Source organism: Lolium rigidum, chromosome 2, assembly GCF_022539505.1.
Source record: "Lolium rigidum isolate FL_2022 chromosome 2, APGP_CSIRO_Lrig_0.1, whole genome shotgun sequence".
NCBI lineage: Eukaryota > Viridiplantae > Streptophyta > Magnoliopsida > Poales > Poaceae > Lolium > Lolium rigidum.
The window spans coordinates 112,841,387-112,857,603 of NC_061509.1; the positions used below are offsets into that span (position 1 = coordinate 112,841,387).

Sequence of the window (16,217 nt, forward strand, 5' to 3'; positions counted from 1 at the left end):
TATAAATGTTTTGGGTAATGTGATACTTGGCAATTGTTGTGTTCATGTTTAAGCTCTTGCATCATATGCTTTGCACCCATTAATGAAGAAATACATAGAGCATGCTAAAATTTGGTTTGCATATTTGGTTTCTCTAAGGTCTAGATAATTCCTAGTTTTGAGTTTGAACAACAAGGAAGACGGTATAGAGTATTATAATGCTTTCAATATGTCTTTTATGTGAGTTTTGCTGTACTAGTTCATCCTTGTGTTTGCCTCAAACAACCTTGCTAGCCTAAACCTTGTATCGAGAGGAAATACTTCTCATGCATCCAAAATACTTGAGCCAACCACTATGCCATTTGTGTCCACCATACCTACCTACTACATGGTATTTTCCAGCCATTCCAAAGTAAATTGCTTGAGTGCTACCTTTAAAATTCCATCATTCACCTTTGCAATATATAGCTCATGGGACAAATAGCTTAAAAACTATTGTGGTATTGAATATGTAATTATGCACTTTATCTCTTATTAAGTTGCTTGTTGTGCGATAACCATGTTTATCTGGGAACGCCATCAACTCATTGTTGAATTTCATGTGAGTTGCTATGCATGTTCGTCTTGTCCGAAGTAAGGGCGATCTACACTGAGTTGAATGGTTTGAGCATGCATATTGTGAGAGAAGAACATTGGGCCGCTAACTAAAGCCATGTTCCATGGTGGAAGTTTCAGTTCTGGACAAACATCCTCAAATCTCTAATGAGAAAAAGAATTAATTGTTGTTGAATGCTTAAAGCATTAAAAGAGGAGTCCATTATCTGTTGTCTATGTTGTCCCGGTATGGATGTCTAAGTTGAGAATAATCAAAAGCGAGAAATCCAAATGCGAGCTTTCTCCTTAGACCTTTGTACAGGCGGCATAGAGGTACCCCTTTGTGATACTTGGTTAAAGCATATGTATTGCGGTGATAATCCAGGTAGTCCAAGCTAATTAGGACAAGGTGCGAGCACTATTAGTACACTATGCATGAGGCTTGCGACTTATAAGATATAATTTACATGATGCATATGCTTTATTACTACCGTTGACAAAATTGTTTCATGTTTTCAAAATCAAAGCTCTAGCACAAATATAGCAATCGATGCTTTTCCTCTATGAGGACCATTCTTTTACTTTCAATGTTGAGTCAGTTCACCTATTTCTCTCCACCTCAAGAAGCAAACACTTGTGTGAACTATGCATTGATTCTTACATACTTGCTTATTGCACTTATTATATTACTCTATGTTGACAATATCCATGAGATATACATGTTACAAGTTGAAAGCAACTGCTGAAACTTAATCTTCTTTTGTGTTGCTTCAATACCTTTACTTTGAATTATTGCTTTATGAGTTAACTCTTATGCAAGACTTATTGATGCTTGTCTTGAAGTACTATTCATGAAAAGTCTTTGCTTTATGATTCACTTGTTTACTCATGTCATACACATTGTTTTGATCGCTGCATTCTCTACATATGCTTTACAAATAGTATGATCAAGTTTATGATGGCATGTCACTCCGTAAATTATCTTTGTTATCGTTTTACCTGCTCGGGACGAGCAGAACTAAGCTTAGGGATGCCGATACGTCTCCAACGTATCGATAATTTCTTGTGTTCCATGCCACATTATTGATGTTATCTACATGTTTTATGCACACTTTATATCATATTCGTGCATTTTCCGGAACTAACCTATTAACAAGATGCCGAAGTGCCGATTCTTTGTTTTCTCGCTGTTTTTGGTTTCAGAAATCCTAGTAAAGAAATATTCTCGGAATTGGACGAAATAAAAGCCCGGAGGCCTATTTTCTCACGAAGCTTCCGAAGTCCGAAGGAGAGACGAAGAGGGGCCACGGGGAGCCAAACCCTAGGGCGGCGCGGCCCCCTTGGCCGCGCCGGCCTGTGGTGTGGGCCCCCGTGCCGCCTCTTGACTTGCCCTTCCGCCTACAAATAGCCTCCGTGACGAAACCCCCAGCACCGAGAGCCACGATACGGAAAACATTGCCGAGACGCCGTCGCCGCCGATCCCATCTCGGGGGATCCCGGAGATCGCCTCCGGCACCTCGCCGGAGAGGGGATTCATCTCCCGGAGGACTCTACACCGCCATGGTCGCCTCCGGAGTGATGAGTGAGTAGTCTACCCCTGGACTATGGGTCCATAGCAGTAGCTAGATGGTTGTCTTCTCCCCATTGTGCTATCATTGTCGGATCTTGTGAGCTGCCTATCATGATCAAGATCATCTATCCGTAATTCTATATGTTGCGTTTGTTGGGATCCGATGAATAGAGAATACTTGTTATGTTGATTATCAAAGTTATGCTTATGTGTTGTTTATGATCTTGCATGCTCTCCGTTATTAGTAGATGCTCTGGCCAAGTAGATGCTTTTAACTCCAAGAGGGAGTACTTATGCTCGATAGTGGGTTCATGCCTGCATTGACACCTGGGGAGTGACGAAACCCCTAAGGTTGTGTTGTGCTTGTTGCCACTAGGGATAAAACATTGATGCTATGTCTAAGGATGTAGTTGTTGATTACATTACGCACCATACTTAATGCAATTGTCCGTTGCTTTGCAACTTAATACTGGAGGGGTTCGGATGATAACTCGAAGGTGGACTTTTTAGGCATAGATGCGAGTTGGATGGCGGTCTATGTACTTTGTCGTAATGCCCAATTAAATCTCACTATACTAATCATGATATGTATGTGCATTGTCATGCTCTCTTTATTTGTCAATTGCCCAACCGTAATTTGTTCACCCAACATGCTGTTCGTCTTATGGAAGAGACACCTCTAGTGAACTGTGGACCCCGGTCCAATTCTCTTTACTGAAATACAATCTACTGCAATACTTGTTTCTACTGTTTTCTCTGTAAACAATCATCTTCCACACAATACGGTTAATCCTTTGTTACAGCAAGCCGGTGAGATTGACAACCTCACTGTTTCGTTGGGGCAAAGTAGTTTGGTTGTGTTGTGCGGGTTCCACGTTGGCGCCGGAATCCCCGGTGTTGCGCCGCACTACATCCCGCCGCCATCAACCTTCAACGTGCTTCTTGGCTCCTCCTGGTTCGATAAACCTTGGTTTCTTTCTGAGGGAAAACTTGCTGCTGTGCGCATCATACCTTCCTCTTGGGGTTGCCCAACGAACGTGTGAAATACACGCCATCAGTGAGCTGAAGGTGCTGGCTGTGGCTGACCAAAGCTGATGTCAGCTTTCATGTTGTCCTCAAGCCTACACTACAAAAGATCTCCCCATACTTGGTGGATTTTTTGGACCGCACAAGACGTAGTTGCATGCAAAAGTTTTTGGACGGCGAAAGAGCATTCTGGACGGCAAAAAAAGCCGTCGCACATATTTCAGTTGGGGTATATCCCATGCCGACGGATAATTATGTCGTAGTCGGTGGAAAAATTGACTAGCGTTTATTAATGCCATGGTAGATGAACATGGACATATATTATCGCATTGTGGATTGGACCTGACATTTAAACTGGGTCATACCATTTTGGCTACTCAAATATGATAAGGGGTGACCCGATCTTCTCAGTAAGCAACGGTGGTGATGATGATCACGGGATGAACACAGCGGAGATAACTTGATGATGAAGTGGATGATAGCTTGTATGACGGAACGAGATCTCTCGATTGGTCCCTGTCGCCAATGCAACAGCTCTCAACCCTGCAAGATATTCGCAACTCCACACACTTGCGCACGTAGCCGCCGACCACGAAGCGGTAAGTTGCAACCTTCTAATTCCCAATGGAACAGCATATCACACAAGACTTTCAGAATTACACCAAATCAAGGCAATATGGTGTAGGGATCCAATAGAGTTGCAAAGCAATCAACTATGAACTAGGGTTTATCTTAAACATCGTCTAAAACTAATTTGGGGACGTCCTGGACACTTATATAGAGGTTTAGGACGACCAGGGGTCGAAAAAGTACATAGAAACCAACCCAGATCGGATCTGGTCGAGACAGACTCGGAGTCGGCCGGTCTGGGGGCCGGTCTGGGGGCCTGGGACCGGGTCATCCGGTTTCAACCGGGTCTGGAACCGGGTGGCAACCGGGCGAGGCGTCCAGGCTTACTGGATAGTTGCCCGGTTGGCACAAGCGTGGCGTCCGGTTTGGACCGGACGGATCCGGCGTGGAAGCCGGTCGGATCGGGGCTGGGACCGGGTGGCCCGGCGGCACGGCCGGTCTGACCGGGCCTGGCGCCGGCCTGAACTGCATCTCCTCCTCTCGCGCATTCCTCTCGTTCCTCCCTCGCGCGTCCATGGGATGTCTTCATGTCCAGCTCCATGTCCAGCTTCACGTCCAGCTTCTTGTCCAGCTGCTCCTCTCCTCCTCGTGCGATGTTTGCTCCTTCTTCATACCTGATCATACATAAGTAATAGGACTTAGGCAGTATAAAGTTCTCATCGATCAAAGTATCACTTAGGAACAAGTTCACCTGTTATTTAAGTAGCTTCGCACGAGCTTGTGTCATTGGTCCAATCCTCACTTCATTGGATTTGAGCTTCACAGCAGGAACGTCTTCATCTTGCAATGACGGAGGTAGTAGTGTAGTAGGGATGTCCTCATCAAAACATGTGTCGGCGACTACTGCAGCCCATCACTTCAGTTTATCCACGTCTCGCGCAAATTCACTTCACAATAATCGTCTCCCGAATCTGCAGCGGGTGACAATGAAGATAGTTGAGGCACCCGGCTGACGGTGACACGAAGAAGACGATGGATCGAGTATTAGGGTAATTATGCACTTCGTGTCAATCGATTTCTTCGGTTTCTTTTTGTCGGTATCCCTTTTTGGTCTTCGAGTTCACGAACTTAATTGACGATATCTTGCAATGCGGCATGCCAATATGGATCCATGATCCATCCTTTCAAGGTGTTGTAATGAAGCCTGCCGTATTCAAAAGAACATGGTATTGCAAAAGACCACCTCGCAGACATGTCGCATACAATGACGAGAATAGCGGCCAAGGTTCCTCGGCTGCAACCGAGCAAACCCGCAGAGATGCTGCTACCTAGTGTGGCTCGATGATCCACATTCGCCGCAACTATAGCGTACCTTGTTGGAAACTTGGAATGAAGCGACCAAGGAACCTAGCGGGTTGAACACCCAAGAGTACCAAGAGTACCAAGAGTACCGGGAGGAAGCAAAGCAAAATGCCAAAAAAGAGAGATCGCAGATTCCGTAGATGGGATTCGAGTAGTGTGCAAGAATGTGATGCATGAACCCCAGTCGGTTTGGAACTCACTAAACGGTCTATCTGTGGGCATTAGTCATTAATGATATGTTACAAAGTAGTATGTTTATTAAGCACTTCATTATATGGTTGGTATTTTGTTTGTTACCAAAGTATGTTTAATTAGATGATGCATGTCATTCTTGTGGGTCCAGTTCTTGTGGTTCGCAAAAATGTACAAGGGTGAGAGTGATCCGGTGCTCAAGGAGTCAACCTTACCTGAATAACCTCTTCCACTCAGGTAGAACTCGTTGAAGACAAATCCTTGGCCGAATCCGCGCCACTCACCTCTTGTCCCTACCCACATGCATCGGTGTTGGTGCAGATAGACTTGTGAGGTGAGGTTGCCACATCTGACACAATGTCTGTTGTGCCATCATCAGTAGGAGACTTTGGAGCATGCTGCTGGGTTGTGTGATGGCTAGTGAAGTATGTTGCATCATTCTCCAAGAGTGGAATCTCCTAGAGTGGATGCATCAAGATGAAGTGTTGTTGGAGTGTGGGAAGCACGAAAACACACGGATGATGGATAGTCATGCACTCATGCCATTCCAACGATAATCACATTTGGATACACTAGTATGATGTCGTGTTCAATGATGTTGTGGCCTCGATGTCAAGATAACCGACAAAATCAACGGCAGAAGTGTCACAATGATAAAAGCGACTACTCTGAGGGTAGCCCAACGACCAATGCCACAGGAAAATGTCCATTTTCATGAAATATTCCCTTTTATGATTGGAAAAACTGGCTTTGATGACATTACCGAGAAAGGTATTTCCCCTACTAGGCTCGTTGCTTCGCTTATTAAAGATCAGAGAAGCGAATGTCTCTCGTAATTGATTGAAAAATGCTCGCCATTGGTGCTCACGCCCCTGTGACTGGCGGAATGGACTAGTGAAACGCGTCCATACTTAGTTCTCGCTATCGCTTGGATTGCTTAGTCTGTGCCGCCCACCTGGGCCAGGACACCTCCTCCCAGAGCCGGTTCTTATCCGTTGATGCCCCTCTATGACCTAAGAGCTGTCTTCCTGTCCACGGTTGACCTTTTCTACTATTAAAACAATATGCTTTTCTACGACATATCTTTGAAAAAAAAATCATTTGATGAGTTCAAAAGACGGTGGATATGACAACTGAGTTACGTGATGGCTAAGGGAGTTTGCCACATGCCGACATATTTCTCCATCAATGGAATCTCTTAGAGTGGATGCCTCAAGATGAGGTGTTGGAGTGGTGGGCAACACACAACACGCAAATGAGGGATATGCACGTCATTTCAATGACAACCACATCTGGAGGCACCGATATGATGTCATATTCAATGCCGGCGTTGCTTTGGGGTCAAGCTAACAAACACAATCAAAGGTAAACGTGGGGCAATGGAAGAAAAAAAAAAGCAACACTCTTTGCTTTGGCAAGATGGTGCGTAATAGAATAGTTGCCTTTGTGTCTATGGGTTGTTATAGCATGTGTATGTTCGAGCACATGAATATTGCCAAACCTTGTGTGAAGTAAGCCCATGGACATTCGACTAGTGTGGTTGTTTTTTTGTCTTCTATAGAAACGATATGTCCTTCTATGGCCATATCCTCAAATAAAGAAATCATATGTTGAGTTGAACGATCGGTGGATATACCAAATGCACGATGTTCGTTTTTTTGCAGACCTATTTGTAATTTTACTTTTAGAATTCTTTGTGATGGTGTTTCGGACTGCTGTTGAAGATTATGAATAGATGGATGAAATTTTCGTAAAAGAACAGAGAAGCTAGGAGATTAGTTTTGTTTCGTACGAGTCACGCAACATCAATCAACCAAGCAAGGAAGAGAAAAAAAGAAAGCTATTTGGCCTCTACCCGACACATCGGATTTCTTAGCCACGAGGTAAGCTATTCCGTGTTAAATAACCATCCATGATAAAAAAAAAAACAATCAAGGAAATGCCGTCATCATAATTCTTATAGAGGGTAAATCCGTCCATAGATGACCAACCGACTCAGTACTCCCCACGAAACCAAGCAAGTACAACCGACTCGCCCCGAGCGCTTCTTTCCCTTCAAATACTCTTGTCCTGCCCCCTCCGGATCGAACACCAGATAGATCCTTTCGTTCCATCGTGGATCGTCACTCTGCTCTTCCGATAAGGTCAACTGATTTAGCTTCGCTCTCTTTAGTAGAACGAACGATGGATGGATCAGCTGGATTGGATTTCTAATGCTATTGCCAGCGCAGATTTCAGTCGGAAGCGGAATCCGTGGGTCGTGCCATCGGAGGCGGAGACGGCGCGCGTCGTCGTCCCATCGCTTATATCATCTCTGGTCAGAATCTCGCCAACGTTCATTGTGTCGCCCAAGTAGATGATCTAGTTCGATTTTTTTCTTTTTTTTTTAGATTAGATTAGTAGTAAATCGATTTTTCGAACTGTGACCATAGGATTCGATTTTTTTCTCTTCTTTTGTACAGATGCTCTGCCCCGAGATTGGAGCAGTGGCAGAGGAAGAGGCATCCTCGCTGCCATCATCCAATCCCGTCGGGATAGGTACGAACTGCTTAGATTCTTATGAGATATCCATGTTTTGGTAACCGAAATTTCTTACCTATGGCTTTCTTGATTCTTGTATACAGGTTCAAGCACGTCGGCATACGAGACGGCATTGTAGGGGCATTGCTGCCTCCTTCCGCCGCCCCTAGGATTTCCTTGCTGATCGGAGGAAATCCTAGGGGTTTTACTCCCAATGGGTAGCAGCAATCTGTAGTCCTGTGTAAATAATCGAGCATTAGAGACGACTAGCTTTCACCCTCCTGTCATCGCCGCCACGAATCAGCCAAGATGTCGTCTTCCGGCGTCGCCATCCTCAGCCCTCTGCTGGAGCGCCAGGTCGTTCACGTCTCCCGGTGCCTACCCCTGCTGGAACCGCTGGATTCGGTTCTTATTTTTGTTACGATGCCTGGCATGGCACCCATGCCAATGCGTGTCCTGGGGTCTGAATCCATCGCTTCAGTCAAGCTCCGTATCCAGAGGACCAAGGGCTTCGTCGTGACAAAGCAACGGCTGGTGTTCGCCGGACACGAGTTGTCACAAAGAAACTCCCATGTCAGGGACTATGGACTTGCTGACGGGAACGTTCTCCACCTTGTCTTCCGGCTGGCTGACCTCCGCACAATCACCGTCGAGACCGACAGCGGGGAGAAATTCATCTACCAGGTGGAGAGCAGCAGCAAGGTTGGGCAACTCAAGAACAAGGTCGCAGCTGAGACCGGGGAGGAACTCGAGGACCAAAGGCTGGTGTGCGATGGCGAGGAGCTTGAGGACAACCAGCTGATCACCGACATCGGTAGCAGCAACGGTGGTGGTGCTGCTGCTGTGATCAACTTGTACATCCGCGCACCGGCGAGGATGAAAACTCAGCAGGTTGATAACGACACTGTTGTTACAGTCGTTAACTCCGAAGAGAATGATAACCTCCAGATAGATGCATTGTCCCTCCCAAAACCAGCTTGTGGCGGACGTGCTTTGGTTGAGCCCATCATTGTTAACGAGAAGGTAAAGCTGTCTCCTGCCATCATGGAAATGATCGGCGCAACAATGGCTGGTCTGGACAACGGGCACCTTCCTCTGATGTCGACCGAGGGTTCCGGGGGAGTCTATTTCATGCCGGATCCCTTGGGCCAGCGCAACGTCGCAGTTTTCAAGCCTATCGACGAGGAACCGATGGCAGAGAATAACCCTAGGGGGTTTCCTCTGTCAGTCGATGGCGAGGGGTTGAAAAGAGGGACACGGGTAGGGGAAGGTGCATTGAGGGAGGTTGCAGCGTATGTTCTCGACCATCCTGTTGATGGGTCCAAATCTTGTGATTCTATTGGATTTTCGGGCGTACCTCCCACAGCGTTGGTCCATTGTTTGCACATGGGTAAAGGGTTTAAGATCGGATCACTGCAAATGTTTGTGGAGAATCATGGAAGCTGTGAGGACATGGGCCCTCGAGATTTCCCCGTTCAGGAGGTTCAGAAGATTGCCGTGTTAGATATCAGGTTAGCGAATGCCGATCGTCACGCTGGCAACGTGCTAGTGTGCCGAGATGCAGAAGATGACCTGAAGTTGGTGCCGATTGACCATGGGTACTGCTTGCCGGAAAAGGTGCGCGATAGTTGCAACTATGTATTTTTACTGTTTATCTCTCTCAATTGTTATAATCAGATTCATTGAAATGTTGGTCCAATGCAGTTTGAAGATTGTACCTTCGAGTGGCTCTACTGGCCCCAATCCCGCGAGCCCTTCAGTGATGAAACCACATCATACATTGCATCGCTAGATGCTGGCAAAGACATCGCGCTTCTCAAGTTCTATGGTTGGAACCTGCCTCCCCAGTGCGCCCGAGTTCTGTATATCAGCACCATGCTTCTGAAGAAGGGCGCGCAGAGGGGCCTCACGCCTTATGACGTGGGCAGCATCATGTGCAGGAAAACTGTCAAGAGGGAGTCTGGAATCGAGGTCATCATCAACGAAGCGGAGGATGCTGTGCTTCCAGGAACTAGCGAAGAAACTTTCATGGAGGCCGTATCGGAGGTCATGGACCGTCACCTTGATGACATGCTGTCAAAGCTTAAGCAGAACAAGTGATCAGTTCGTATGTATCCGCTTGTAAATATTTGTTTTCACTAAATAATAATAACAACAAGTGATCAGTTCGTATGTATCCACTTGTAAATATTTGTTTTCACTAAATAATAATGATGGGGTGTTTGTACTTCGAAACGTTGGATAAATTTTACATGAACTTCTGTTGTGAATATAATGCATGTGACAAGAAAGGCTTTAGTAGAATAGCAGAACCATTCAATTGTACTTCACCCTAATAATAATGGGGCTGTTTGAACTTTGAAGACGTTGAACAAGTTTTACATGAACTTTTTGTTGTGAATATAATGTGACAAGAAAGGCTTGCTAGAGTCCAAATTGTTGCCTATGTCTTGCCTGTTTTCAGAGTCTCTCATTCTGTCCTATGATTCTCTATGAATGAATGTGTATTTAGGCAGCAACTTTGCTTTTAAATATGTGAAATTAAAGGTTGCTAGGATGATTTGTGACGCTACTTCATTTTCCTAAACATTCCTACTGCAGTTTGTTTAGGCAAAATGCCGGTGTCAGTCTGGAAGGGAAGGACTGGCATGATGTATCCCTGAGAATTCTAGGAGAGGTTAAGCTTGCATTTTTTTTTGCTGACTTCCAAACGGATTTCAACTTTTCACGCTCATACCAGCGGGAGATAAAAACAATCAACTTTCTTTAGGTTGGCAAAGCGTGACAGTAAACCACACTGCAAGATTTTGTGTGCAACTGTAGCTCTTTTCATTATGCAAAGTGTTCTAACTAAGGCCGTTTTAAGAAAATAACATCGACATTTCACCAAAAATAACTTAAATGCAAGGATCATAAGCACTTGAAAACTTTCATGTTAATACTTTTCCAGCATGATCTTGGAAGTCCTCAACAAAATGAATATAATAGGCATATGATAGGAGAAAGGACAAAACTATTTGCTATGAGCACAGAACAATATCACCACAAAGATAAAATGTTCGATTTCGAAATTTCCTTTCATCGGGTGTTCCACTTCTTCTACAGGGAACAGCGTATTTGATTAAAGCAGCAGGCAGCACTGAGAGGGTACCTGCAACAAGGTAAAATGTCACCAAAGTTCAAACTAAAACGTGCATAATCAGGAAAATAGATGGTATCCCTCCGTTCACTATTATAAGCTATTTTAGTTTTTTTTCTTCTGCAAAATGGATGTATCTATATGCGTTTCAATGTGTAGGTTCACTCATTTCAGTCCATATCTAGTCCACACTAAACTATCCAAAGTCTAAAACATCTTATAATAGTGAACAGAGGGAGTAGGTAATAAACCTTGACTCCTTGAGGCAGAGAATAGGAAAACCAACTGTCCACCATCCAAAGAAGTCTAAGCATATGCTTGTAAACTCAAATTATTTAACAGTTTCTTGGTCTAACAAAAGATAACGTTCTTGGTTTCTTTCTTAACAAACCCAAAAGGGATGTATTACACTGAAACAAGTCACCGTTCCAAGCTACAGCAAATTTATCCCAAATAACAGCCAAGAGGGAGTCTGGAATCAAAGTCATCGTCAAAGAAGCTGAGGATGGTGTGCTTCCAGGAACTAGCGAAGGAACTTTCCTGGAGACCGTATCAGAGGTCATGACCGTCACCTTGATAACATGCTGTCAACGCTTAAGCAGAATAAGCGATCAGTTCGTATGTATCCGCTGGTAAATATTATTTCTCACTAAATAATGATAATAATGAGGTTGTTTGAACTTTGAAACATTTGATAAATTTCACATGAACTTCTGTTGTGAATATAATGTGACAAAAAAAAGGCTTAAGTAGAATAGAAGATCCATTCCATTGCACTTCACGATAATAATGGGGTTGTTTGAACTTTGAAGCCGTTGAACAAAACACACGTGAACTTTTTCTTGTGAATATAATGTGACAAGAAAGGCTGGCTACCGTCCAACTTATTACCTATGTTTGCCTGTTTTCAGTATTTTGTCGCATTCAGTCCTATGAATGAATGTGTGTTTATGCAGCAGCTATGTTTTTAAATAGGTCAAAATTAAGTTTGTGACGCTACTTCATTTGCTAGTAGTACATATATTTTACAATTGGTGCAGGCAGAGTGATAACTTTCCAACATTGTTCATAGGCCAGTGTTATGGGTGTATCCAGAAACTGGATTCATTTCCAGAACCTCCCTTTGCAAAGGTTGCAGACTGTCAGACTGCCATGACGTAACCCCCAGAATTGAAGGAAATGTTAAGATTGCATCGGTTTGCTCCTAGACGTACAGCGAGAGGGGGAAAAACAATCAATTTTCTTAGTTTGGCAAAGCGTGACAGTGAACCACACTGCAAGATTTTGGGTGCAAATGTAGCTCTTTTCATTGTGCAAGTTGTTCTAACTTATGCCGTTTTAAGCAAATAACATCGACATTTCACCAAAATTGACTCAATTGTAAGGATCATAAACACTTGAAAACATTCATGTTAATACGTTTCCAGCATGATCTTGGAAGTCCTCAACAAAATGAATAAAGTAGACATATGATAGGAGAAAGGACAACACTATTTGCTACGAGCACAGAACAATATCATCACAAAGATAAAATGTTCGATTTCAAAAATCCCTATCATCGGATGTTCCACTTCTGCTCCAGGGAACTGCATATTCGATTTAAGCAGCAGGCAGCACTGAGAGGGTAACTGCAAACTGCAACAAGGTAAAACGTGTAGAATCAGGAAAGTAGATGGTAGTTAATAAACCTTGAGGCAGAGAATAACAATACCAACTGACCATCTAAGAAAGTCTAAGCATAATACTTGTATAGTCAAAATTACTTAACGGTTTCTTGGTCTAACAAAAGATACTGTTTTTGGTTTCTTGCTCGAATCAGCCCAGAAGTGGGGATGTACTTAACTGAAACAAGTCACCATTCCAAGTAACAGCAAAGTTATCCCAAATAACAGCTAAGTTGGGGTAATGAAATTTTTTTTTAAGAATAATCGGAGAATTAGACAGTTTGACATACCAGAAGAGACTAATACACTTCTCTAGGCACATTTACAGTACATATACTAGACTAAATTATGTAATAGTTAAGACCAATAAGCTAAATTAAGTAAGCACTCTTTTAACTGATAATAAGTGTCCATTTTACTGTGAGACATCAGTACACTGAACACTCCATGAAAATATGAGCTATTTGAATGGGACAGTAAATATAGGATAGGGAACAGTGAATTGCTCACAGGGTTAGATTTCAAACGTAGCATACAAAGCAAACATAATGTTCAGCTTATCTAACACCTGTCTGTAATTCTCAAAAGATCCAAACAGAAGAAAAATCACACTGATTTAAGAGTATCACTGTGACCACCAAGTACTAGGTAGGTAGTTCTCACGACTAGCATAATTATTATTCAAAGAAATAGCTACTTACTCTGTATGTAATCATCTGAGTATTCCTTTTCAATCTTTCCATGGGCCATGGCACCAACCTAGAATGATGTGCAAGGCAATATGAGAATATGCACAAGGAAGCAACCAAGGATAAAAATAAGTTATAGTTCAATATCACAGCTTCACTCACCACAAATACAAGCTGTTCATCATCATTGCTTTTAGCAACATAGTCAAACAAATTAACCGACTTCTCCGCCTTATAGGAAAGGCCTAATTATCAGCAACATGTCAATTAGCATCCTTATCTGATCCAGGAAAATATTTAGTACATAAACAGAAATTCTCACCAATCTTCCGTGCACCAACAGGTAGATACTTGGTAACAGGATTTTTAATAACATTAAGGAGCTTCTCACGCGTCCCCTCTGCTGTAATGCTCAACTTTTGCAATAACTGTGCTGCAATGTTATATAATATCATGCATGTCAGCACAGTTCACGAAAAGGGAACATAAAAGGTGCAGAACATGTACTACTTACACATCAAACCGCAGAAGCGTTTGAATGTTCGTGGCAGGCGAACATGAGGCTTGATTTCAAACAACACTCCTTTTTCAGTCCTAACATAAACAGCTTGTAACCTCCCAGCCTTAGTTAGAGGACTATCAAATATTGCTAGTAGTGCCTGCAAGCAAAATAGGATGAAATCCCAAAATTGTGTTACTCTTTAGCAAAATTAAGCGAGAAAATAATGAAAACAATTGGCAAGAGTCGACCCTTTTTGGCTCAAAACCACCCAGGTATTCATGCAGTCATATGAACTACAATAGCTAGTAGCTATTCAGAGACAAATATCGTCCAGGAGAGGAAACAAACGCCATGGCACGGAGGTCAAGCCCAAGGATGAGGGAGAGAGGAAACACTTTCGGGTAATATTCTAGTGTCTCAAATTAATTAATAGTTACAGGAAATTTAAAATACCTGGTAAATGATATCAGGCCTATAATCTGCTGGATTGCGATTCTGCTTCCTCAAATAATTAGCATGATCATCCGAATTCAAGATTTGCATAGCCTATAGAAATTGTTAGAAGAATCATTAGAGCTAAGATAAATGTACAACTCAGCATCTGCTTAGTACAAAACGTATTGATATATTTAATCATCAGAAGGAAATATTACTGCCAATTAAAGTTAGTTAACACAGCCTTGTAAATTATCATTATAGTTTGTAGGAGCACTACTTGCTCTCTAAATCTTAGCAGCCACTGAATTTCCCATCCATACAGTGCATAATCATGCACAGCGCACCAACCTACATGCATGCACACAGTAACATCCAAAGGAAAGGGAAGACAAATTCCAAACTCCATTTGGTTACACAACATGAATTGCCAGTATCCTTGGATAAATCCATATTCCAAATCCAGGGAATCATGGTACTCCGTATCAAAGAATTTATAAGTTAAACAGCAGCACAAGACCATAGAAATATCTTGCTTAATATTTTTCAAGTAGTGCTCAAGATTCTAGCCATAAGCAAACTCACATGAAGAGCTTCCACAGAATAGAGAACAGCAATACAACCTATGATGTACTGTGCGGCGTTTGGTATGTCAATAAAAAGCAGAATTTTAGTTAGGAAATCAGAAGTCCTACCGGCCGAATGGATTGCCATACGGCAGAGCTTCAAACTGAAGTGATGTGTTTACCGGTGAAAACTAAAGGATTTGCCCGAATTGAAATTCTGAAAAGATTAAATATACTACTCACAGACACCCCAATCTATGTATGACAGTCCCAAATGTGATCTGTTTCAGTCAGTGATATCGCTCCCGAGTTCAGTTGTTCCACTTTTTGCCCTACTTGTATAAATTAAACGACCAAATGGACGAACCAGCTACTCGAACAAATTTGGCTCTATTCGAACACTAACCACCAATCCGGAAACACTCAATCAAAGTTAGCAATAAACTAAAAGCCTGAATAGTAGCATACCTTGCCCACTTTGCCGACCTCGAGGCAGGCCCTCTCGAGCACGAAGATGACGCCCGGCCGCCGCTTGGGGTCAACAGGCCGGGGCATGATGGGGATCCCCTCTTCCACATCCTCGGCCTCAGCCGCCGCCCCTTCCCCTTCCGTTGCATCCCCCTCCTCTTCATCCGGCGGAGCAAACTCCTCCGCCTCGTCTTCAAGCTTCCGCTGCTTCTTCCCCTTGGCCGCGCATGGTGTTTCCTCCGCCTCGTCGGCGACCGGAGGGGGGGCGAGCAAGGCCCCGCCTTGCTCAAGCTTCCGCTTCTTCTTCCCCTTGGCTGCGTAGGAGCGCCCCATCTTCGCGCACAGCGCTGCCTCGGGCTGCTGGGGTTTTGGTTAGGGAGAGGGAGAGAGAGAGGCTTAGGGTTTCTGGGGATGCACTGCAACTGCAAGCAGGGCCGCGTTCAAGCGATAAGCATGGCACGCCTGCTAAACAGGCCGGCCTGGCACGGCTGCCGAACGACCGGCCTGCGTGCTTTCTGGCCTTTTTGGGCGATTTGGATCTTCGGGGCCTTTTATGCCTAATTAGTTTTGAAAATTCAGATGAATCCTAAAATTATTGCTCAAAAAAAGGTAAATCCTAAAATTCAGAACAATATTCTAAAAAATAAGAAAAACGAGGCAAAGTGTCATATGGGATAATTATTAAGCTTTGTTAGTAGCTATTTCATTCAAACCTTCCATCAGCGGGAAGGAAAGAAAAAGCTACAGTTTGCTCCAAATTACACTAAGGCGTTTTTGCATCCGGGAGCATATGCTTCTGATTTTTGAAACAAATTCTAGATGCATTTTAAAATGTCAGAAAAATTCGGACAGAAAATTGACACATACATGTCAACATTCTATATGCTCATAAAGTTGTTTCACTGAAAACCGACATTTTTTGTGTCGTGGAAGAAAAAAAC

The 16,217-nt window shown here is 43.5% G+C and overlaps 2 protein-coding genes across 2 annotated transcripts; one reads left to right on the forward strand and one right to left on the reverse strand.

The window, feature by feature from the left end:
* The first annotated feature begins 8,122 nt into the window (after positions 1-8,122).
* LOC124690039 (phosphatidylinositol 4-kinase gamma 4-like) lies at positions 8,123-9,913 on the forward strand. Its single transcript, XM_047223481.1, has 2 exons — positions 8,123-9,430; positions 9,518-9,913. The coding sequence occupies exons 1-2, from the start codon at positions 8,123-8,125 to the stop codon at positions 9,911-9,913; spliced, it is 1,704 nt and encodes a 567-aa protein (XP_047079437.1).
* A 2,413-nt stretch (positions 9,914-12,326) lies between these two features.
* Positions 12,327-15,686, reverse strand: LOC124687120 (ribosomal RNA small subunit methyltransferase nep-1-like). Its single transcript, XM_047220955.1, has 7 exons — positions 15,277-15,686; positions 14,261-14,353; positions 13,820-13,964; positions 13,628-13,738; positions 13,468-13,550; positions 13,318-13,375; positions 12,327-12,587 (listed from the first exon to the last, which is right to left on the reverse strand). The coding sequence occupies exons 1-7, from the start codon at positions 15,607-15,609 to the stop codon at positions 12,508-12,510; spliced, it is 903 nt and encodes a 300-aa protein (XP_047076911.1). The 5' UTR covers positions 15,610-15,686; the 3' UTR covers positions 12,327-12,507.
* Positions 15,687-16,217: the final 531 nt, after the last annotated feature.

Excerpts from the sequence above, each read along its gene's own strand:
- LOC124690039 (XM_047223481.1), top strand. The coding sequence starts at position 8,123 with ATGTCGTCTTCCGGCGTCGCCATCCTCAGCCCTCTGCTGGAGCGCCAG. Across the intron at positions 9,431-9,517 it reads GGTACTGCTTGCCGGAAAAG|TTTGAAGATTGTACCTTCGA; the intron begins GTGCGCGATAGT and ends GGTCCAATGCAG.
- LOC124687120 (XM_047220955.1), bottom strand. The coding sequence starts at position 15,609 with ATGGGGCGCTCCTACGCAGCCAAGGGGAAGAAGAAGCGGAAGCTTGAG. Across the intron at positions 13,965-14,260 it reads GGCCTGATATCATTTACCAG|GCACTACTAGCAATATTTGA; the intron begins GTATTTTAAATT and ends TTTTGCTTGCAG. Across the intron at positions 12,588-13,317 it reads CTCAGATGATTACATACAGA|TTTGCAGTTACCCTCTCAGT; the intron begins GTAAGTAGCTAT and ends ACCTTGTTGCAG.